General features: G+C 46.5%; 3 protein-coding genes across 4 annotated transcripts in view; 2 read left to right on the forward strand and 1 right to left on the reverse strand.

Moving 5' to 3' along the window:
- TMC2 (transmembrane channel like 2) overlaps positions 1-236 on the forward strand; it is an 84,617-nt gene extending 84,381 nt beyond the window's left edge. The window contains exon 20 of the mRNA XM_007465381.1: positions 34-236. Coding sequence (XP_007465443.1) covers positions 34-236 — 203 coding nt within the window. The remainder of the gene's footprint in view (positions 1-33) is intronic.
- Positions 237-9,919: 9,683 nt separating this feature from the next.
- NOP56 (NOP56 ribonucleoprotein) lies at positions 9,920-15,388 on the forward strand. The gene is made up of 12 exons (XM_007465382.1): positions 9,920-10,048; positions 10,191-10,280; positions 10,730-10,844; positions 11,428-11,589; positions 11,747-11,945; positions 12,315-12,502; positions 12,584-12,735; positions 12,916-13,016; positions 13,381-13,529; positions 13,745-13,866; positions 14,051-14,188; positions 14,944-15,388. The coding sequence occupies exons 1-12, from the start codon at positions 10,046-10,048 to the stop codon at positions 15,310-15,312; spliced, it is 1,788 nt and encodes a 595-aa protein (XP_007465444.1). The 5' UTR covers positions 9,920-10,045; the 3' UTR covers positions 15,313-15,388.
- Positions 15,389-15,401: 13 nt separating this feature from the next.
- IDH3B (isocitrate dehydrogenase (NAD(+)) 3 non-catalytic subunit beta) lies at positions 15,402-20,504 on the reverse strand. Of its 2 annotated transcripts, none has more exons than XM_007465383.1 (12): positions 20,447-20,504; positions 20,247-20,327; positions 20,055-20,153; positions 19,835-19,955; positions 17,873-17,933; positions 17,663-17,795; positions 17,428-17,561; positions 17,235-17,337; positions 16,997-17,143; positions 16,666-16,760; positions 16,492-16,552; positions 15,402-15,813 (listed from the first exon to the last, which is right to left on the reverse strand). In XM_007465383.1, exons 1-12 carry the CDS (start codon positions 20,480-20,482, stop codon positions 15,727-15,729), a joined length of 1,158 nt encoding a protein of 385 aa, XP_007465445.1. In that variant the 5' UTR covers positions 20,483-20,504; the 3' UTR covers positions 15,402-15,726. The 2 variants fall into 2 exon arrangements, with proteins under 2 accessions (XP_007465445.1, XP_007465446.1); XM_007465384.1 differs by having other exon boundaries at positions 15,404-15,521.
- Positions 20,505-22,824: the final 2,320 nt, after the last annotated feature.

Below are 22,824 nucleotides of genomic sequence, written 5' to 3' on the forward strand. Positions count from 1 at the left end.
CACATCCTCATTCTTGTCTTGTTCATTTTGCAGGGACCGCACATCACCCTGCTAGCCCAAGCCAGATCCTGGACCAGAAGGCTCAGGGCTCTAGGGCCTCCAGTTCTGCTGGCAGGACTGTGTCGCCTGCCTCCCAACACCCCCCTGGCGTCAGACCAGACTCTGGCCAAACCCAGCCTCAGGCTCGTCCTTGGAGGTCAGCCTCTGGAAGGAGTGCTCAGAGACCTTCCCACTGACAGCTGGGACTAATGAAGCAGGGTCCTGGGGCTGATCCTTGGACCCCCACCGGCTCATCTCACCCCCAAAATCGTTCTCTCTTCCTCTCTCTTCTCACACACATGCACATTCTCCCTCTTCTCAGTGAACGTGGGAACCTTGATTACTCAGTCTCAAGCCCTTGTTAGCTACCAAAACAGGAGGACAATGGCTTTATCCACCTTTTAGAAGAGCTGAGCCTTCCCCTCACTAACTGCCCTTCCCTGTATCTTGGCTCAGGAAGCCCTAGACCTTGCACTCACAGCGGTTTCCCTCAGCTCCAGACTTGGGAAGAGGGGACAGGACCATGACCACCATCATAGACTTTTTGCAAGGAGCCCATGTTGGGACAGGTCTCTGGCAGCCCCATCAACTGGGAGGAGGTTGCAGAGGGACCCACATTCCTGATCACCACCTCTATCCAAAGGAGGTCAGTCAGTGTAAACAAAAGGTTGAAGAAGCCGATGAAAATAAAAGTAAATGAACTGAAGTCCAGCCTTGGTGAGTGGGAAGATAGTGATTCCCCAGAAACTAGCCAGAGGGGAGCTGATGCCATCAAGCACCAAAAATGCACTGGAGCCTCCCTGGCAGCAAGGCAAGGAGGGAGAGCAGTGTGGTTCTCCTTATCTAATTGAAGGAAACAAAATATTTCTCAGGACATAAAAATCTTTCTCATGCATGAAATTCTAAAAGGAATTTGATTGTTTATTGTAAACGGACACGGAAGATGGTTTTAGGGGGAGTTTTGCAAAGGGTGCAGTGCAGAGCCTTGTCTCCAGCAATGCTGTGTGTCACATACTGGTTCTGTGCAAAAGTCTCATGGGGGCATCAGCCCTGGAAGCCAGACCACTGAAGAGGCCTTGCCAGCAAGGGCAAGTATCAGCAGGGTGCCAGTAACAACCCAGGACTTCCAATGGTTACCCTCAGGCTTCCAAGGTTAACCAATATCCCTACACACCCACCACAAACACAGACAAATTATCCTGTTCTGATGACGCACAACTTTATGTGAAGGAATGTATTTGTTATCTGTTGTTGCATAACAAATTATATGCAAAACTTAACAGCTGAAAACAATAAACACTTATTATCTCACACAGTTTCTGTGGGTCAAGAACTTGGGATTGGCTTCACTGGGCAGTTCTGGTTCTGCATATTGCAGTCAAGATCTGAGGCAGGGCTATAGTCATCAGAAGATTTGACAGGGCTAGAAGATATGTTTGCAAATGGCTCACTCACAGCTGCTGGCAGGAGCCTTCAGTTCTTTGCTGGCTATCCACAGACTTGATTACTCCCCATGTGGACCTCTTCATAGGGCTGCTTGGGTGTCCTCACAACACAGCAGCTGATTTCCCCCCCCAGAGCCAGTGATCTGAGAGAAAGTAAAGAGGAAGCCACAAGGCCTCTTGTAACCTGTTCTAAGAAGTTACACTATCAATTCCACCAGTTTCTATTCATTAGAATGGAGTCACTAAGTCTAGCTTACACTCAAAGAGAAGGAAATTTGGCTTCATCTCTCGAAGAATTTTTGGACATATTTTAACAGGAGATCTCCTAATTCGAATACCTACCAGATCTCTATCAAGAAAACGCTAAAGCTTTTTTGAAAGACATCCATCAGAGGATTCATTAATGATGGCTCCTGCTACTGTCAAGCGCAACAGGAAACTAGGTGAGCTAGGGAGTTGGGTAGAGAAAGAAGGCAAGGGTAAGAGAGGAGGGATGTTCATGTGGTGTGACTTTACAGCTGGGACATGTCGTTAGAAAACCGTCTAAATTGTGCTTTCATCTCTGCATTCTCAGGTTTGATCTTCCAGCTAATTCCATCTTAAAGCTTCGCTATTCAGCCTATCCAGGGGTCATCAAGCATGAAGACCACTCTTCCTTCCTTCCCTCTTTCCTTCCCTTCCTTCCTTCTTTCCTCTCTTTCTTTCTTTCCTCAGCTCACCTAAGAATGATTTGAACTAGAAAGTCTATTTAATAATTCATCCATAGGAATATAACTGGTATCTTACTGATATTACCTTAGTTTGTCTGTGAATTTGTCTTACTGGAGGGAAATGAAAGAGACACTGAATTTTTCTGTCAGACACTATTTCTATGGGCTGATCCTTTCATTTCTAATAATATACATGCTCAATGTCCATAAAGAGCTCCATTATACACAGAACCACATAAGTAGGAACACACTTTTGCTGAAGATCAAGGGGGACACCTGATCACCCCGTGACTCACACACTCACAGAAACTGGGAGTGATGCACCAGCCAGTAGGTACCTGGGCAGGGTGCCAACAGCATCCACTACACTGGTGATCCTCAATTCAGATATGCTTTGTAGAGCCCTACCCAAAGCTGGGGCACCAAAGTTCCACATGCTGTATAAGAGACAATAAGGAATAAACCTGCCAAGCAAAAGGGACATTTGTCTCTCTTGACCTCAGCAGAAAGTGGTGGACAAAAAGTCTCCTTTGAGAATTTATATCCACAAGGCAGCCCTCACACAGAGAATCAAAATCCCCATACCAGCTGCGTGTTCAAAAAAAAAAAAAAAAAAACTCAAATGGAAAATTTAATTTAAAGTGATCTTAGGTTATTTACCATCACATCAAAAAGAATAAAATACTTAGGAATAAACCTACCTAAAGAGGCAAAAAACCTGTACTCCGAAAACTATAAGACGCTGATGAAAGAAATTAAAGACCATGCAAACAAATGGAAAGATATACAGTGTTCTTGGTTTGGAAGAATCAATATTGTTAAAAAGACAATACTACCCAAGGCAATCTACACATTCAATGCAGTCCCTATCAAATTACCAGTGGCATTTTCCACAGAACTAGAACAAAACACTTTTAAATTTGTATGGAAAAAACAAAAGACCCTGAATAGCCAAAACAATCTTGATAAAGAAGAACAGAACTGGAAAAATCATGCTCCCTGAATTCAGACTATACTACTAAGCTACAATAATCAAAATAATACGGTACTGGCACAAAAACAGACACATAGATCAATGGAACAGGATAGAAAGCCCAGAAGAAAACACACGCTCTCATGGTCAATTAATCTATGATAAAGATGACAAGAATATATAATGGAGAGAAGACAGTCTCTTCAATAAGTAGTGCTGGGAAAACTGGACAGCTACATGTAAAAGAATGAAAGTAGAACACTTCCTAACACCATACACAAAAATAAACTCAAAATGGATTAAAGACCTAAATATAAGACCAGATACTATAAAAATCCTAGAGAAAAACATAGGCAGAACACTCTTCGACATAAATCACAGCAATAGTTTTTTTGGATTCATCTCCTAGAGTAATGTAAACAAAAGCAGAAATAAACAAATGGGACCAAATTAAACTTAAAAGCTTTTGCACAGCAGAGGAAGCAATAAACAAAATGAAAAGACAACCTATGGAATGGGAGAAAATATTTGCAAACAATGCAGCCAATAAGGGATTAATTTCCAAAATACACAAACGGTTCATACAGCTCAATATCAAAAAAACAACCAAGCGCAGGGGACACGGGTTTGTGCCCCGGTCCGGGAAGATCCCACATGCCGCGGAGCAGCTGGGCCCGTGAGCCACGGCCGCTGAGCCTGCGCATCCGGAGCCTGTGCTCCACAACGGGAGAGGCCACAACAGTGAGAGGCCCGCATACCGCAAATTAAAAATGGGCATAAGGGCTTCCCTGGTGGCGCAGTGGTTAAGAGTCCGCCTGCCGATGCGGGGGACGCGGGTTCGTGCCCCGGTTTGGGAAGATCCCACATGCCGCGGAGCGACTGGGCCTGTGAGCCATGGCCGCTGAGCCTGCGCGTCCGGAGCCTGTGCTCCGCAACGGGAGAGGCCACAACAGTGAGAGGCCCGCATACCGCAAAAAAAAAAAAAAAAAATGGGCATAAGACCTAAATAGACATTTCTCCAAAGAAGACATACAGATGACCAACAGGCACATGAAAAGATTCTAAACTTCACTAATTACTAGAGAAATGCAAATCAAAATTATGAGGTATCACCTCACACCTGTCAGAATGGCCATCATCAAAAAGTCTAAAAATAATAAATGCTGGAGAGGGTATGGAGAAAAGGGAACCCTCCTAAACTATTTGTGGGAATGTAAATTGGTGCAGACACTATGGAGAATAGTATGGAGTTTCCTTAAAAAAAACTGAAAATAGAGTTACCATATGATCCAGTAATCCTACTCCTGGGCATATATTTGGAAAAGACAAAAACTCTAATTCTAAAAGGTACATGCACCCCAATGTTCATAGCAGTACTATTTTCAGTTGCCAAGACATGGAAGCAACCTAAGTGTCCATCAACAGATAAATGGATAAAGAAGACATGGAATATATATATATATATACACACATATATACACACACAATGGAATATTACTCAACCATAAAAAAGAGCGAAATAATGCCATTTGCAGCAACATGGATGGACCTAGAGATTATCACACTAAGACGGACAGAGAAAGGCAAGTATCATATAATATCACGTATGTGTGAAATCTTAAAAAAATGATACAAATCAACTTATTTACAAAACAAAAATAGATTCACAGACATAGAAAACAAACTTATAGTTACCAAAGGGGAAGGGGGGGGATGAAGTAGGAGTTTGCAATTAACAGATACACATTACTATATATAAAATAGATAAACAAGAAGGATCTACTGTATAGCACAGGGAACTGTATTCAATATCTTCCTAGATACTTATTTACAAAACAGAAACAGACTCACAGACTTAGAGAACAAACTTATGGTTACCAGGGGAAAAGGGTGGGTGGGAGGGATAGTTAAGAAGTTTGGGATTGACATGTACACAGTGCTATATTTAAAATGGATAACCAACAAGACCTGGTGTATAGCACAAGGAACTCTGCTCAATATTATATAGCAACCTAAATGGGAAAAGAATTTGAAAAAGAATAGATACATGTATATACATAACTGAATCACTTTGCTATACACCTGAAACTAACACAAAATTGTAAATCAACTACACTTCAATAAAAATTTTAATTAAAAAAAGAAAAATAATAAAGAACATTAATAAAGAACATTTAATTTTTTTAGTAAAAAATTAAGTGATTTTAGGTTACTAATGCCTCCAAGAAAAAGGGGGGAGGAACAAAGAAACAAAAACAGCACAAAAAATGCAAAGCATATAAGATGCTAGAAATAAATCAGAATATATCAGGAATCAAAATAAATGCAAATGGACTAAACCCTCCAGACAGCAGACAAAGATCATCAGATGGATATTTTTATATCTCATGTGCTGTTTCCAAGGGATACCTTTAAAACCTAAGGACAGGTGCATATGGACTTTATCCTTTTTGGTTCCTAGGGAACAAAAACTGAAATTCAATCTTCAAGGGCAAAATCACCAGGTGTGTGAGTGCCATCCAATTCTGTAAATTGGGATTGGTTTTGAGTGCTGAAGATTTCTATTAAAGACAGCTGTCTGTAGTATTGTGCCACATAATTTATTCTTCAATGCAGTATTAGTTTGGAAAATGTAAAGAAAGGCCCAGGATCACAGTCAGGCAGATGAGGTATGTAGATCATACAGATCTCTCTATCACTGACTGTGTCTGGAGAATTAACCATATAAACCCAACTTCCAAACTCTGTTGTGAAGATTCAACAAGCAGACACATGTAAGACTAAGTGCCAAGCATTAGGCTAAGCGCTCCATAAATAACAGATATTATTACAGGTCTGGATAGGATCAAACATCCTCAGGCTCAGGTTATGAACACAAGCAGCACTGACTGATCAAAACGTTTACCCTGTACTCCTAAATGATCGTCCTAGAAGGCTTCCCATTCTTCTGAGTCTTTGTGAAGAAATGTTGCATATATGTGTAACTCATTACCAAAGAATGTTGCAGGGTTTCTTTGGCCTAGGAATTGCTAGAAGCCTTTGAAATTTGATGTGAAAAATTCACGAAATGAGTGTGAAGTGCCGCCATCCTGTGGTTGTTTCATGCAATGTCCTTTCCTGAAACTCTCCCTGGTCCCTGGAACTTAAATAGCACATTCATTTCCATAGATTCCCCATTAGTGCTGCCCAGAGTAAAAACTCTGGGTTAATTTATACCAAAATGACACAGTGAGCCAAAGGCTGGGCAGAATAAAAGAGGAAGAGATGCTATAGTGTATTATCCTTCCCAATGGGTGAACACAGAGAAAAGAAAGACCCACATGGCTTTTTTTTTTTTTTTTTTTTTTGCAGTACGCGGGCCTCTCACTGTTGTGGCCTCTCCCTTTGCGGAGCACAGGCTCCGGACGCGCAGGCTCAGCGGCCATGGCTCACGGGCCCAGCCACTCTTCGGCATGTGGGATCTTCCCGGACCAGGGCACAAACCCGTGTCCCCTGCATCAGCAGGCGGACTCTCAACCACTGCGTCACCAGGAAAGCCCCCTAGTGCAATTTTGAAAAGACCTGAAGAAGAGAGGAAATCTGAAGGATTCTTGGCAACCCTGTTTAAACCAGAAACAACTGAGATACCAGTAACTGGCAAGTTTACACACTGAACATATTTTACAGGTTCCAACAACATTTAAACAGTAAACTGTCCATCTACTGCCACTGGAAGTTGAAAAATGAAATGCAAAACTGTTTCCTGTGTGAAACTAAAATGTTTAGAGGTGTTCTGTCTACATGTGCAAGTTAATGGCTAACATGATAGAAATGAATCAGAGGTTCATTTTAGTAGGGTTTTAGTAGGGGTTTTAGTAGATTTTTAGTGGGGTTTTAGTAGATTTTATGGGAAGTGATGGGAGAACTGAGACTCAACTGAGAATAGGTAAAATGAAATATTGTGATAAAAAAATGTATCACTATTTATTGATAAGGGGGACAAAAGAACAAGAGAAAGGCCACTAACATTCGTTGAGTTCCTACTACATGCCAGGTACCACATCTGTGTCACATACTAGCTACCACACCTCTGTCACACCTGGCCTATGTTCAGTAAAATGTTTGTTGACAGGATGAATGAATCCTCCATCTTCATTCTGCAAAAGAAATGAAAACTCAGGAAGGTTGGGCAATTAACTTAAGGTCACGTTGTAAGTAGCAGAGCTGGGATCTGAACCCAGATTTGCTGACTCATTCATATTCACTGCTGCTTAAAAATCATCCCCAAATTTGGTGAACCTAACAAACAGCCCAAAGGCAAGGGAGATATGGTCTTTGACATCACATGCTACAGAGATGCCCATGGAGGTCAGGATTATGGAGTACCATGGAAGATAGTTTAGTAGAGGGAGGTAAAGAAGCCAAAGAAATATTCTTACTGTTTATACCATGTCCCTATCTAATCATAAGCTTTTCTGCCTCACTAGTGGAAGTGCACTTTTCTTCAGCCACCTCTCTAAGTTAGCAAAGTATGACTCTCTAAGTCAAAGTATGACTCTGGTTAACTTTCAGCTCAGTGACTCTCAGGCTTTCTGTATTTAATCCACAGAAGTGTGCATTTATATAACTTATATATATGGTATATATGTTTGTATATACATGTATATGTGTATATTTACATGTATACATATGTATGTTTGAGACAAAAGTTTTATAAATCAATACTCCTTACTCTATGTGATGTATTATTTCATATATTCCTTCATCCTATTTTTTTAATGCTGGCCAAGAATGTCTAAATTAATTCTGCAATCCCATTCCAACTTCTCCTTTGAAACCCCCTACCTTAGTAGATAAGCACCTGTAACCCCAGGAATATTTAGGATTAAGTATAGAAGTAACGAGGTAAATCAGTCATAGCATTAACATTTTCCATTACATTTTTTTAAATTTATTTTTTTTTGGCTGCATTGGGTCTTCATTGCTGCGAACTGCTTTCTCTAGTTGCAGCGAGCGGGAGCCACTGTTCGTTGCAGTGCACAGGCTTCTCACTGTGGTGGCTTCACTTGTTGTGGAGCATGGGCTTAAGTTATGGCATGTGGGCTCAGTAGTTGTGGCTCACGGGCTCTAGAGCGCAGGCTCAGTAGTTCTGGCGCACGGGGGCTAAGCTGCTATGGGGCATGTGGGATTTTCCCCGACCAGGGCTCGAACCTGTGTCCCCTGCTTGGCAGGCTGATTCTTAACCACTGCGCCACCAGGGAAGGCCTTCCATTATATTTTGGAAACTTCTATTTAATTTGGTAATTATAATGTTTAAGAGAATTTAACATTCTGATGTAATAGCTTAATTTTGCAATTCCATTTTAAAATGTGAGATGGAGTGACTGATTCAGACTCATGACTGTAAGTGGATACAGGTAACAAAATTCAAGCACATTTGCAAGCAATATTGAGACTATGAGATTTTAAGATTTAAGATTAAGTAAAGTTTATTAGATTTTAAGAGTGAGCTCAGGGACTTCCCTGGTGGTGCAGTGGTTAAGAATCTGCCTGCCAATGCAGGGGACACAGGTTCGATCCCTGGCCCGGGAAGATCCCACATGCCGCGGAGCAACTAAGCCCATGCGCCACAACTACTGAGCCTGCACTCTACAGCCCGTGAGCCACAACTACTGAAGCCTGCACGCCTAGAGCCCATGCTCCACAAGAGAAACCACCGCAATGAGAAGCCCACGCACCGCGAAGAGTAGCCCCCGCTTTCTGCAACTAGAGAAAGCCCGTGCGCAGCAACAAAGACCCAACGCAGCCAAAAATAAATAGATAAAATAAATATTACAAAAAAAGAGTGAGCTCAGTAATTGGATCTTGTCAAATAACTGAACTGCTTAAGAAAATACCTTAAAATTATAAATGCACGTTAGCTGTGGGAACTTAAGTTATAAAAAAATCCCCTTAAGATGACTTATTTTTAAATTTACCAGCATATATACCACTTTGGGGTAACCAGGATTTGGATTTATAACTCTAATATTAATTATTAAAGCAAAAGGAATTTCAAAATAGTCGCCCGAGTGCCCAAAAGCTGCCCCGAGAACATGGAAGCAGCACCAGTTCACTCGGAGCTAACCGGGTGTTAAGAATTTAGGGCCGTGCACTAGGGCGAGCGGCACGTGGCCCCGCAAAAGGAGCAGGGTTCTGCAGAAGCAGGGAACGAGAAACCGACCTAGGAAGTGGTGGGATCATCGTTCTTTCTTCCTTCAGCGCCTGACGCCCTTATTTTTAAGAAGAAATAAAAAACAATTTAAAAGCACGAAATCAGCCACTAGGAATCACGATGCCTCAGGGTCTGCGCCAGCGCACCCCAGGCCCCGCTTGCGTCCCGGTAAGGAGGGGAGGGCGCGCGGACCCGGGGCTCCAGACAGGGTCGTCCCCAGTGCCCGGCGGGGCCGAAGGGGGTCATGAGGTCGCCTGGGTCCAGAGATCCCCGGCGCTGAGGACAGTGGGCTCCGCAATAGTTTCTGCCCGGAAGGATCGCCGCGCCCTCGCGCGGGGGCCTCCAGCCCGGATTCCACAGAGCTCTGCTGCCCGTAATTTACAGGATGAAAACATGAGGGATTGGACAGTTATCCGGAGAAGAGCCTTTCCAAACCGTTTTGCCGCCTCGGCCCCGCGCGTCCCCGGCAACCAAGCCTCAGCGGAGGCCGGAAAAAGCCCGCTAGTCCGCACTCGCGCCCCAGCCCTGCGGGCCGTACCACCCCGGCGGACCCCCTCCGAAGGCGCGGAAAGGTACAGTCCCCGGCCTCTGATTGGCCGACGACGCGGGGGCGTGGCCTCCGGAGCCTGGTTCTGCGCTCCAGAGCCCGCTCGTCGCAGTGCGAGCCGGGCCAGGAGCGAGCGCCATGGTGAGGAGTGGTTGCGGGTTGCCGGTGAGGCGGAGGCCATGGTTTGGGCCTGGGTTTTGGCCGGGGCCCGGGCCTGCCCGGGGGACGAAGCCAGGCGAACGCGGGGGCCGCGCTGACGCTCGCGCCCCGGCTCCTTTTCCAGGTGCTGCTGCACGTGCTCTTCGAGCATGCGGTCGGCTACGCGCTGCTGGCGCTGAAGGAGGTGGAGGAGATCAGCCTGCTGCTGCCGCAGGTGAGTGGACGCGGTGGGCTCTCCCTGCCGCGCCGCAGCCCCTCGGGCAGCGCGGGCCCCAGCATGCACCGCGCGCTCCCACGTGGCCGGCCGCGCGTTGGGGGGTGCGCTGTGCGCTACAGCTCAAGAGCAGGGGGTGCTTACCTGCATTCGTAATTAGAATCGTGTTAGAAGCATTTAAGAGTAAGTCTCCCGCATTCGAATTTGTGTGCACTCTCTACAAAATGCAGATTTTCATTTTTGCGTGAAGAGCAAATAAAACTCTATATGAAAAATGCAAAAAAAAAAGAAAGTAAGTCTCTCGGACTCCACCCCGTACCGATGAAGTGGAACCGGGATTTAGGGCCCGTAATCCATTCATTTTTAAAGCGTTCGGTTGGTCCAGACCTGCAGCTGCTTTACTGCGCCCTAGAGGGAAGGAAACCACTCATCGTCTTTCTCTCCCCCAGGTGGAGGAGTGCGTGCTGAACCTGGGCAAGTTCCACAACATCGTTCGTCTCGTGGCTTTTTGTCCCTTTTCCTCGTCCCAGGTTGCCTTGGAAAATGCCAACGCTGTGTCTGAAGGTGAGTTTGCCACTAAATATTTTAGGGAGATAAGCCTGCTACTGTTAACCTTTTAAATTGTATAATCTAGGATGTAGGCTTTATTTCTTGTGGGCACTGTAGTGATAAATGATTCCTAAATGAAATCTGGCTGGGATGGGGGGACTGGTATAATACTAGACCCAATCAAATGTGGTTTTCTGCTACTTTGTTCAATTGATTTTGATACCAAAAGCCAAGAGAAAGAGGTTTGGTCCCAGAAGGTAAATCCAGTACTAAATGCTCCTGTTGTGCTCCAGGCTGTTTTTTAAGCTTTCAGTAATGTATTTCATACTGATGTTATTGGCCCCGAGTCATGTTCCTCCCATGGTTGATGCAGGCTTTGCAGTGATGACCTGAGTCTGTCAATCCCCTGAGTATAATCACTGATGTCTCCATGTCTCTGAGTAAAGCCTGAAGGGGAGGGCTCTAGGCACACGTCCTAGCATGCTCTGCAAGACCAACGTAAGATCAGTCTGTCAGTGATCAGTTGAGGGGACAGGATTCCTTTTATAATTTAAGCATCCTTTAGCATGTTAGTGGGATCTCTGTTCTTTGCCCTGAGGTGTTGTTCATGAGGACCTCCGCCTGCTCTTGGAGACTCACCTACCATCCAAAAAGAAGAAAGTGCTCCTGGGGGTTGGGGACCCCAAGATAGGTGCTGCTATACAAGAGGAGTTAGGCTACAACTGCCAGACTGGAGGTGTCATAGCCGAGATCCTTCGAGGTGAGACCATCTATTGACATTTTTGAATTCTGGGTGGGGGTGTCTAGAAACTCATTAGGCTTAAGGTTGCTTTTTGGAAGCCCTCCTGCTTGGCTGGTGCCCGTGGGTGCAGGAGATAGCTCAGCCCTTCCTTGCTCACAGTCTTGCCCTCCTCCAGGAGTCCGTCTGCACTTCCACAACCTGGTGAAGGGTCTGACTGATCTGTCTGCTTGTAAAGCCCAACTGGGGCTGGGACACAGCTATTCTCGTGCCAGAGTTAAGTTTAATGTGAACCGAGTGGACAATATGATTATCCAGTCCATTAGCCTCCTGGACCAGCTGGATAAGGACATCAATACCTTCTCCATGCGTGTCAGGTAAAGTGCAGGGGTGACCCCTTAGAAACAAGGTCTTGGGTCTGTGGTTTAGCTAATTTTGAATCTTGAGATCAGGACTGGCTCCTGTGGGTAGAACCATGTGGGGTGGAGCTGGGCCTCCTGGTGCTTACCACAGGCTGTGTTCTTACACTGACTGTATAGAAAGAGGAGGCAGAGTAAACGCACCTCATATACACCTCAGCCCAGGCCCTTTGCCTGGTCTGTATTGTGAATGGGGGGACATGGAGTTGAGGTTTTGGATCTGATTTGTTCTGGTTTCCTCCCGGCAAAGAGTAGATCTGGAGAGGGCTGAGGCTATAGCTTTGAGACATGGCAGCTGGGCCATGGAGTGATTGTGGCTCTTTGCAGGGAGTGGTATGGGTATCACTTTCCTGAGCTGGTAAAGATCATCAATGACAATGCTACATACTGCCGCCTTGCTCAGTTCATTGGAAACCGAAGGGAGCTGAATGAAGAAAAGTTAGAGAAGCTGGAGGAGCTGACAATGGATGCAGCCAAGGCTAAGGCTATTCTGGATGCCTCACGGTCCTCCATGGGTCAGTATAGAGCCTGGCAGCCAAAATAAGGTACAGGGCTCTGAATACTGGGCTCCTGCATTCATACTTGATGTCCCTTAGGCATGGACATATCAGCCATTGACTTGATAAACATCGAGAGCTTCTCCAGTCGTGTAGCGTCTTTGTCAGAGTACCGCCAAAGCCTACACACTTACCTGCGATCCAAGATGAGCCAAGTAGCCCCCAGCCTATCCGCCCTAATTGGGGAAGCGGTGCGTCATGGGAAACCAAAAAATGGGGGATTAAGGAATTACCATGTATATTTATATTGTTGTATGTCCTGACCCATCATATCTTCCCCAGTTGTACTTGATGGGGAGGAGGTGAAGCAGGATTATGCAGTTGGTAGGTTGGCAATCCCAGCTTCTCTAATTCCTTGAATCCTTCTCCAGGTAGGTGCACGTCTCATTGCTCACGCTGGCAGTCTCACCAATCTGGCCAAGTATCCAGCATCCACAGTGCAGATCCTTGGGGCTGAAAAGGCCCTGTTCAGGTACCAGTGAGGGCACCTGCCCACACTCAGGTGCCACTTCTGGTGCCCACTGCTTGTTTGGGGATCACGGTGATGGTTGACCAGGGCTCCCTGACCTGTACAGGCCTCTGCTATGGGGGTGATGGCAAGTCCTGGTGTCTGAGTGATTCCCTGGGCCCAGCACAGGGACCAGCTTTCCAGGTCAGCGACATTGGATGCCTTCCCTCTGCCTCTGGGAGTGGTGGCTTGGCATGAGGTGGGGTAGAGACCCATCCCGGCCTGAGGCTTACCTGGAAATGGGGAAGAGGGGAAGGGAGGCTCTGCCTTAGCTAACATGGTTGAAATTTCTGATCTTAAAACTCTGCGCTGAATATTCTTCTCCCAGAGCCCTGAAGACAAGGGGTAACACCCCAAAATATGGACTCATTTTCCACTCTACCTTCATTGGCCGAGCAGCTGCCAAGAACAAAGGCCGCATCTCCCGATACCTGGCAAACAAATGCAGTATTGCCTCACGAATTGATTGCTTCTCTGGTATGGGTGGGGAAGTTGGCAGCTGGGAGGGAGGGAGGCTGACTACCCTAGCAGCTTCTACAATGATGGCAGTATTTTTCGTCAACAGCAGTTCACCTAGTGAGTGTTGATACTTTGGATCTGAGTGAAGCTGAGGGTAGAGGGAATACTGGGGGTGGTGAGTAGTTTGTCCCTTTAGAGACTGACGTGCTATGTTTACTTACATGCATATCCAGAGGTACCTACCAGTGTATTTGGGGAGAAGCTTCGAGAACAAGTTGAGGAGCGGCTATCCTTCTATGAGACTGGAGAGATTCCACGAAAGAATCTGGATGTCATGAAGGAGGCAATGGTTCAGGTCAGTTTGGGTCAGGTCAGGTGGGGAGAACCAGAGCTGGCTGTTGGAGTTGATGAACTGTCTTAGCCTGACCATGTAGAGTGGAGGCATAAAACTGATTTAATGAGCCTGATCCAATGAAGCCAAGATAGAAACCTGGAGAACCAGAGGTCTTCAAGCCTTTTCAGCACTTTTCTTTGGCCAGGCAGAGGAAGCGGCTGCTGAGATTACTAGGAAGCTGGAGAAACAGGAGAAGAAACGCTTGAAGAAGGAAAAGAGAAGGCTGGCTGCAATTGCCCTGGCGTCTTCAGAAAACAGCAGTAGTACCCCGGAGGAATGTGAGGTCAGTAGTAGACAGCCCTTACCCCTGGGTGAAGATCTTAAGCCATAGGACAGAAAACAGCAGAACAGAGGATATGCCACCTCAAGTCAAGGTCTGGAATACAGGCTTTGGGACTGAAATAAGGATCTGAAACCTCTAAAACTACCTCTTGATTCTATAGGAAGGAGATAGGTGCTGAGAGAACTCGCTCAAGAGCCCAGAGCGCTGGTTTGTAGCAACACCTGTTCGCTGGGCTAGTGTGTTCTGTCCTTGGCTGCTTCCCAGGAGTCCTCAACTGGGGGTAGTGTAAATTCCTGCTCTGCTTGTTCCCAGACATGTCTAGAAATGGTAGCATTTCATACTGGGGGTTGAGGGCAGGGAGGGCTCCAGTGTGCTGTGTTGGAATCATTCTCCCAGGGATTGTCATCGTGCCCAGTCTGCCAATGTTTCAGGGTCCACTCTGGAACTTGGTGTCATGATTCTTTTGCAACCAGCATGGTAGGGTTTTCTGTAAATTACTTATTGGGCTTAGATAATTGTGTATTCTCCCTACCTTCTAAGTGATTGGGGGGGGGTCACCTTTGACGTGCATTTCCAGAGTTAGAGCCATACAATTTAAAAATCATCCCAGAAACACTGGACAATTTTAACACCATTTCCATCCACCAGTCTTTCTGCCCTGGGTACTTTACAGCTGGAATTCTAACGGGGTGTGTGTGCGTGTTCATACAATGGATGACACTCTTTCATGCCCATTTTTCCCTTTCTGCCATCAGGAGACAAGTGAAAGACCCAAAAAGAAGAAAAAGCAAAAGCCTCAGGAGGCTCCTCAGGAGAATGGAATGGAAGACCCATCTGTCTCCTCCAAACCCAAAAAAAAGAAATCTTTTTCCAAGGAGGAGCTGGTTAGTGATCTTGAAGAGACAGCTGGCAGTGGATGTCTTACCAAGAGGAAGAAATCTTTCCCCAAAGAGGAACCAGATAGTGACCCTGAAGAGTCAGGAAACAAGAGGGTCCCCAAGAAAAAGAGGAAATTCTCTTCCAAGGAGGAGCCTCTCAGCACTGGACCTGAAGAGGCTGCTGCCAGCAAGAACAGCAGCTCCAAGAAAAAGAAAAAGCTCCGAAAGCTGTCCCAGGAGAATTAGAATGGACATTTCCCTAGTAGGGCATAACTTACAGATATTTCCCAACCCATCCCCAATAAAAATAAAAACAAATTCATGAGTCATATCATGTCATATCATGTTTTATTGGACACCTTACATGGTGGGACCTATGGGTTGGACAGGGCACCAATGACCGCCTCAGTGAAGTCTTGGCAGGTGGCATAACCACCCATGTGAGAAGTTCGAACCTGTGGGGGAGAACTGTCATCACCTCTGTGGCCTGGGCCCCATCCCTAACCCCACCACCACCTAAGTTCCCTAAGGAAGCCAGCCCCAGACAACCTAGGCTCTGCCCAGAAGGTGATAATGGTCTACAGGTTTAGGGCTCTTCTCTGGTCCACTGTACTGAAGGGAGGTGTATGGTCCTTGTGAGGCTGGAGGGAATAAAGGGCTCTAGCCCCCATAGGGGTGCAGGTGGCCGATGACAGACTTGATGAAGTCGGTTGTGGTGCTGTAGCCGCCCATGTCTCGAGTCCGCACCTACAGCCACCACCGGCAACAGCCGTGGGGAAGAAAAGAGAGCCCATGAAGGCAGGGCAGTGTGATGGAAATGGAATCCAAAGAGGGTGACAAGGCCAGAAAAAGAAGACAATGCAGCTGAGATGCAAGGAGGCGGCCAGGTTTGGAAGAGCATGGACCCATGCATTCCTGTCTTGGAGCCACTGTTCCAAGCTCTGCTGTGGCCTGGGCGAAGGTGGGAAGCTGAGCATGAGTGAGAAGGGAAATGCAGATTGGAGACAGGAGAAGGATGCCTTGGGGGAAAGAGAAGACCAGGTGGAAGCACAGATGACGGCAGGGGAATGGCAGATGAGGATGGGCTTCCAGGTGTGGGAGAAGTGGCACTGGTGCCCCATCCTGCCAGCTATCTCCCTCTGCTCCTCCATCTCCCCTTAGATAGGAAGCTGCAAGTTCTGCATTAAGATGGCCAATTAACGAGCCAATGGATGGAGCAGGAAAGGGAATAGCAGATGGGAACTAGGAGGCAAAGGAGATCAAGAGGATGAAACAGCCAAGAGAAGGGAAATGAACAGCCCTGACAGGACTGGGGGAAAAGCAGAGAGCAGAGGCTCTTGGGACCTGGAGGGAAAGGAGGCCCCAACTCAGGTTCCCCAGAAAGTCCTGCCGAGACCCTAAACCCCACAGCCTTTCGAAACTCACCTTGCCGACTTTGATCACCTTCTTCACCGCATCTGCAATCGTGTTGGAATGATGCTCGAGACTGTCAATGTGGACAGAAAGAAACTGAGATTCCCCCCATATCATCCCCCCGATTTCCCCACCTGTGCTCCCTGAACAACAGCCAGCTGCCTCCCCAGGCTGGCAGTGACCTACTTGAGATGCCGCAGCATGTTGGAAGCTGACAACAGCATGGCTGTGGGGTTAGCTATATTCCTGCCCACTGCCTGGGCAAATGGATGTCGGGCACCCTGTGGAAAGAGGAGCAGGCCAGAGTCACTGGGAGCAGACATTCTGCAGAAGCTGAGGTCAGGGAAGGGCATTAGGATGAAAGGTCAAGCCAGGAACGCTGAGAAGATGTAAGGGTTGGGAGGACAGAAGCAGGCCAGGGTCACTTAGGAGGGGGATGCACTGGGGGAGAGCTATCAAGGGGACCTGAGGTCAGAAGGGCACAGAGAGAGCTGAGGGAGGTGGTGACTTCACTCACCGTCTCAAAGACTGCATACTCTGCACTGTAGCTCTCACCAGGGACCACACCAGCTCCCCCAACCAGGCCAGCAGCCAGATTGTCAATAATGTTCCCATAGAGGTTGGGCATCACCAGCACATCAAACTGGTAAGGATTCTGCACCAGCTGGGGGCAAAATGTGGGCATGGAGGAGAGAAGTAAATCCTATTCCCTGCCTTGCTCAGCACTGAGAATGGGGACACCAGGAGAGCCTCACCTGCATGCAGCAGTTGTCTATGATCATTGTCTCAAACTTGATCTTGGGGTACAGTTCAGCAACTTCCTCACAGCACTGCAGGAACAACCCATCCCCCAGTTTCCTGTCCATGGGCCAAAGGGAACATTCAGCCGATAGAGTGCAGGGAGCTACCTTCCCATGAACCTACCCCATGCAAAGCCATGTCCCTCACATGATATTGGCCTTGTGGACAGCTGTGACCTTGCCCCGCCCCTTCTTAGTGGCATAGTCAAAGGCAAACTTTGCGATCCGCTGAGATTTGGTTCGAGTGACAATCTTCAGGCACTCAATCACGCCCCTTGCACTCTGCGTAAGAGAGAAGCAGCTGGGTGACACTAGAAAAAAGGGAAGGAGCTGTGCCTCTCTCCTCCCTTCACCCCTGCCCTCTGCGATTTCTAGGGCCTCACCTCGTGTTCCAGAGAGCTGTACTCCCCTTCTGTCTGCTCTCGAATAATCACCAAATCTAGATTGTTGTGTCGAGTCTTGTACCCAGGAAGTGACTTCACATGGACTACGTTGGCAAACAAGTCCAACTTACGCCTGGGGATGGGGCAGAGCCATGAGCACTGTGCCTGGTGCCCCAGTACCCCACTCACCCATGTCCTCCCACCACCTACCTCAGTCGCATATCGTAGGAGGCTAGTTCCCCCTTATACTCCATCGGGGTGTGGATCTTTCCTGCATAAACAAAGTTGAGGTGGGAGACGGGTGGTTAGGTACAGGCCAAGCCCAAGGGAACCCAGATTGGTGTCCAATCCCCTCAGTGATCCCCCCCAGACTCCCAAATCCCACTCCCAAATAAGTGACATTAAATGCCCTGGAGGCAAGGGGCAAAGGAGAATAATGTAGTTAAAACCAGAAACATTTTGCCCACTGTTTCATTTCTAGTCACCAAATTTAATTTATGCTGAAACTTCAAAATGACCTAAAAGGACAGAAAAGAATTTTCTCATGTTATCAAAGAGCCTGGGTTTCAGGACTTCCCTGGTGGCCCAGTGGGTAAGACTCTGCACTCCCAATGCAAGGGGCCCAGGTTCAATCCCTGGTCGGGGAACTAGATCCCACGTGCATGCTGCAACTAAAGATCCCGTGTGCCGCAACTAAGACCCAGTGCAGCCAAAATAAATAAATAAATAAAATTTAAGAAAAAAAAAAAAAAAAGGAGCCTGGGTTTAATAGGTTGAGAAACAACCTAGGGGATCAGTGACCTTTCTTGATGTTTCTATTTCTATGTATTTGACATCTTTTCAACCAGCACTTATTGAATATCATGTGTCAGGCACTAAGGGATATCAACCAAAAAACACAACACAAATTCCTGTCCTCAAGGGGCAAACAATGCATTGGGGAAAGACAGTTAATATGAAAGAAATGATAAATACCATGGGAGAGGTATTACCAACACGCACAGGAGCTGAGAAGAAATTCTCTCTGGTAACATCAGGAAGTATCATAGAACAGCTGGCACTTCAGCCAGACCTCAGATTGAGTGAGTGTACTAGGTTGAATAGTGAACCACCCAAATGATATGCCCATGTCCTAACCCCCAGAACCTGTAATGTGACCTTATTTGGGAAAACAGTGTCTGCAGATATAATAAGTTAAGGATCTTGAGACGGAATCACACTGGATCCAAGTAGGTCCTAAACCCAATGACAAGTCCTTATATAAGAAAAGGAGAAACAGATACACAGACACAGAGTAGAGAAAACCATATCAAGACAGAGGCAGAGACTGAACTGATGTATCTACAAGCCAAGAAACACCGAGGAATGCCAGCAGCTGCCAGGAGCCACCAGCAGCTGGAATAGGCAAGGAAGGATTCTACCCAAGTCTTCAGAAGGAGCTCTGCCAACACCTTAATTTCAGGATTGTGGCCTCCAGAACTGGGAGAGAATACATTTCTGTTCTTTTAAGCCACCAGGTTTGTGGTAATTTGTTATGGCAGCCCTAGGAAACTAATAGAGTGAGTGAGGAAGATTCTGACAGGTGGCACCAAAAGGAGAACACTGTGGCAGAAGGAACAGCAAAAGTCAAGACAGTACATGTATTTGGAAACTAATATAGTCTGGTGTGACCAAAGCACACAACAAGCGTTGTAGAAACAAAGGCAGAAAAGCTGAGGGTCAGCTCATAAAGAGCTTACCCTCCTACACTAAGGCTGGGCCTGAAAGTCATGCTGGTTTTTCCAAGAGAAGACCTGTAGAGGATGAACTATAGGGGCAGAAATGAAGCCAAAAAATCTAATGAGGCAATTACAGTAGGAAAGCAGAAGGGAAGACAAAAGAAAAGAGGCAGCTAGAAATGGCATTCTAGAAACACAGTTAACAAGACTTGGTGACCCATAATGTAGCCCCATGAGAGACTGCAAACTCATGGAGCCTTCCTGCATAGACAACATGAGAGGCACACGATCTCTCAACTCCTGGGTTTCCAACTGGGCTCCCACTGATGGCCACCAATCAGTGGTGGGAGCTCGGGAGAGTTAATGTATTATGTGTGTGCTGAGGGAAGATTAATGAACATTTATTCGTTTGAGTTTAACTAACATGGGTGGGGTAGCAAGGAGGCACGCATACCAATGATGGCCACCTTGTTCTCCTTCATGGAACTCAGCACCTGCTCCAGCTTCTCCTCAGATGCCATATTCTGCACCTCGCTCAGGTGATGCTCCTGGAACTCCACTGGGACAGAGGCAGCCTTCAGGGGCAGGTGTCAAAAATCGCAGGGTCAGAATCGAATAAGTCCTTTCCAACCCAGGCCATCGCCCCTGCTGGCTGACTCCCCCAGGCCACTCACCTTGAACACCTCCTTGACAGCGTGCATCAGCTCAGGCCCCACGCCGTCTCCCGGTAGCATAGTCACGGGAAAGGCGCCCTCCACCCTCACGTCCTCGCCCTGCGAGCGGGGTCAGAAGAGCTAGAGTCCTGGGGTAGGCCAGGAGAGGAGGGGTCGGGGCGTGGGCCAGACCGGAGCCGGACTTGCACTTACCTGGCTCCGCGAGGCGGCTTGCGCTATGGCCGAGGTACACAGGTTCCTCCATGCCCCGGGATTCGGGGCGGCGACCAGCGCCTACGACAGTCACATAAGCCTTTGAGGTCGGATCTGGGAGCCTCACGCCCCGAATACTTCGGTGAGCCCGGCACAAACCCGCCGCCCTCCCGCCTTCCCCAGCATGCTCCGGGCCTCACTCGGGTCACCCAGCGGACACCGCCAAGGGCCGCCATGCTCTCCACAGGAAGTCGCGGCGAAATGACGCCGGAAGCCGGCGCGGCCTGGCGCCCCTATTTCCGGTCCGGCATTGATGCTGGGAGGTAAGCTCATTTTCTGCAGCCGAAACCTCCGACCCGTTCTTCTTCCGCCGCGTTCACCCACTTCTACGCACCACTTCCCTTGGACCGTGATGCTGCACAGCGCCGCTTTGTCTATTGCTTTATTTTCAGACACCGTATTTATGTTGAAACTTCAAAATAACGTTAAAGGCGAATATGAGGTTTCATTTTATCAAACGAGTTTAATAACAAGTTGAAAAACAGTCCTGGAGAATCTGTCTTTTCTTAATGTTTGTGTGACCACGTATTTGTTATTCTTTTAATCAATTCTCACTGAACAATCGTATGTCCGACACTAAAGGCATTAATGAACGCCACACAATCCTTGGGAGAAGGTGTGTGTGTCTGGCTTCTTCAGTCTCCTAGCCTGCCCGGTTACTCTGTATTAATCGTTTCCTTGTTGTTTTTTCCTAGGTGGGCTTGTTCTTTGCTCTGACAGTTGTTTCCCTAATAGTGTATCCTAGGCCTGAACTCCTCTGAGCAGGATCGTAATTGGAGACAGAAATTACTTCAAGCTTGTAAGTGTGACTAAAAGGGAATTTAAGACATATTTTTAAATTTCCAGTCACATGCTGTTTACAAACGACATGCCTAAAACAGATGACACAAGTGGACCAGGGGCACTTGTTAAAAGTGCAGACTTACGAGTGTCACCCCAAACTTGCTGAATCCAAATCTCAGGATTTGGGCCCCAGAAAATACATGTCTAACAGGCTCCCCCAGGTGATACACACAAATTTACAAACCACTAACTAGGTGATTTGTATACCTAATCCATCCAAAAAGGTGCAGAGCATTCTCCCAGCCCAAGGGAAAGAATGCAGTGGTTCTAATCTTGGGGATCAAGCACAAGCTTTGTGTCTCTTTTCTGCATTCCTTTAGGCAGGGCATTCTCTACTCTTGGGTGAAAAGATTTAAATTAGATAATAAATACGTAAGAAACCTGAACACATGAAAATTGCTTGAACACATGAAAAAGCTGTTAATATTGTAGCTAATTGAATAATTTATCAATGTATAATATTAATATGACATACTCCTCCATCTCCAGAATCAAAGCCAGAAAACATTCACACCATCTTGCCTCCTTAGACTCCCTAGTTCCCAGTTCCACACTGCTATTGCCATCCACCACTATTTTTCTCTTCCAAATGTTACTCTTTCTAATGGAGAAAAAGTGGGAGATTTACACTTTTTAAAAACTATATTTTCTGTTACTTTAGGAAATTTAGGGTGGGAAAGAAGAGAGTGCTGTCTTGGTCTAATTTCTGATAATCTATTTTTCATCCCAGAAAATATTAATTTTCTTGAGGGCAACTACAACATTATTTCCATCCCTAAATTCTGCACATATCTGAGCCCAGCCTGACAAACAACATCTGCTAATTGGTATAACACCATGTGGTTGTCAAAAGGGTGAAAGGAATTGATGAAGGATGCCAGTTGATTCAGGCCAAGGAAATGTGACCATCACTGTCTAAGGCCATTGTGTTCTTCTGGTGAGTTTGGTGAGTTCTCATGGACTTCGAGTCCCTATTAAGGTATCTCTCGCTGATACTACCTGAGAATAGGAAAGTTCTGTCAGGACCCTTGAAAAGTTCCTTAACCAGACTCTTGGGCAGGTGATGGAGGTTAAACCATCTTGTCCCTTCTAATTGTTATGAAGCATATGTGAGTGTTCAGTATGAGGCTGGATGAATTGAATGTCAGTTTCCTAGGCCTATAAATTGTCCAGAATGGGGTCCTAACCAGAGCTCCAGGTATTCATGAATAGAAATCAGTACCATGAACTTGGAAGGGGAAAATCAAAAAAAATCACATCTTTATTCTCACTAAACTCTAACTGAAATTTAGTATTTCCTATCATTATGAATGTAGAGTGAAATTGTAGTGCTACCTTTAGTACCCTTGACTTTGTCACTAATAGAAATTATAATTCATAACGCATTTTAGTTGTGGCAGATATCCTGAAATATCCTTTGCTGTGATCTCTACTTTGACGTTATTTGACCTAATGCTACATTTTGTTATTTAATGCACTAATAAAGCAGCACACATAGCACTGTATTACAAGGTTGCATTATTATTATCAGTGTAATGAGTTTTATTTGTAATCCTATTTGTTTTGGTTTGTGCCTCTAGAATCCTTTCCTAAGAAGAGGGCAGAGGGGATGGAGCTCAGCAAGATGTAGCCTCAGCTAGAGTCTACCTCAGCTTGTTCTGGGGAGCCCTGGAGC

The sequence above is a fragment of the Lipotes vexillifer genome, unplaced genomic scaffold (assembly GCF_000442215.2).
Source record: "Lipotes vexillifer unplaced genomic scaffold, Lipotes_vexillifer_v1.1 scaffold875, whole genome shotgun sequence".
NCBI classification, from domain to species: domain Eukaryota; kingdom Metazoa; phylum Chordata; class Mammalia; order Artiodactyla; family Lipotidae; genus Lipotes; species Lipotes vexillifer.

What these genes read in the sequence shown, in the direction of transcription:
- NOP56 (XM_007465382.1), top strand. An exon ending in ACCTTCTCCATGCGTGTCAG is followed by an intron (nt 11,946 to 12,314) that starts GTAAAGTGCAGG and finishes GGCTCTTTGCAG; the next exon opens with GGAGTGGTATGGGTATCACT. An exon ending in ACGAATTGATTGCTTCTCTG is followed by an intron (nt 13,530 to 13,744) that starts GTATGGGTGGGG and finishes ATGCATATCCAG; the next exon opens with AGGTACCTACCAGTGTATTT.
- IDH3B (XM_007465383.1), bottom strand. Translation starts at nt 20,482, where the DNA reads ATGGCGGCCCTTGGCGGTGTCCGCTGGGTGACCCGA. An exon ending in GTGTCCGCTGGGTGACCCGA is followed by an intron (nt 20,328 to 20,446) that starts GTGAGGCCCGGA and finishes TGACTGTCGTAG; the next exon opens with GCGCTGGTCGCCGCCCCGAA. An exon ending in AACATGCTGCGGCATCTCAA is followed by an intron (nt 16,553 to 16,665) that starts GTAGGTCACTGC and finishes CCACATTGACAG; the next exon opens with TCTCGAGCATCATTCCAACA.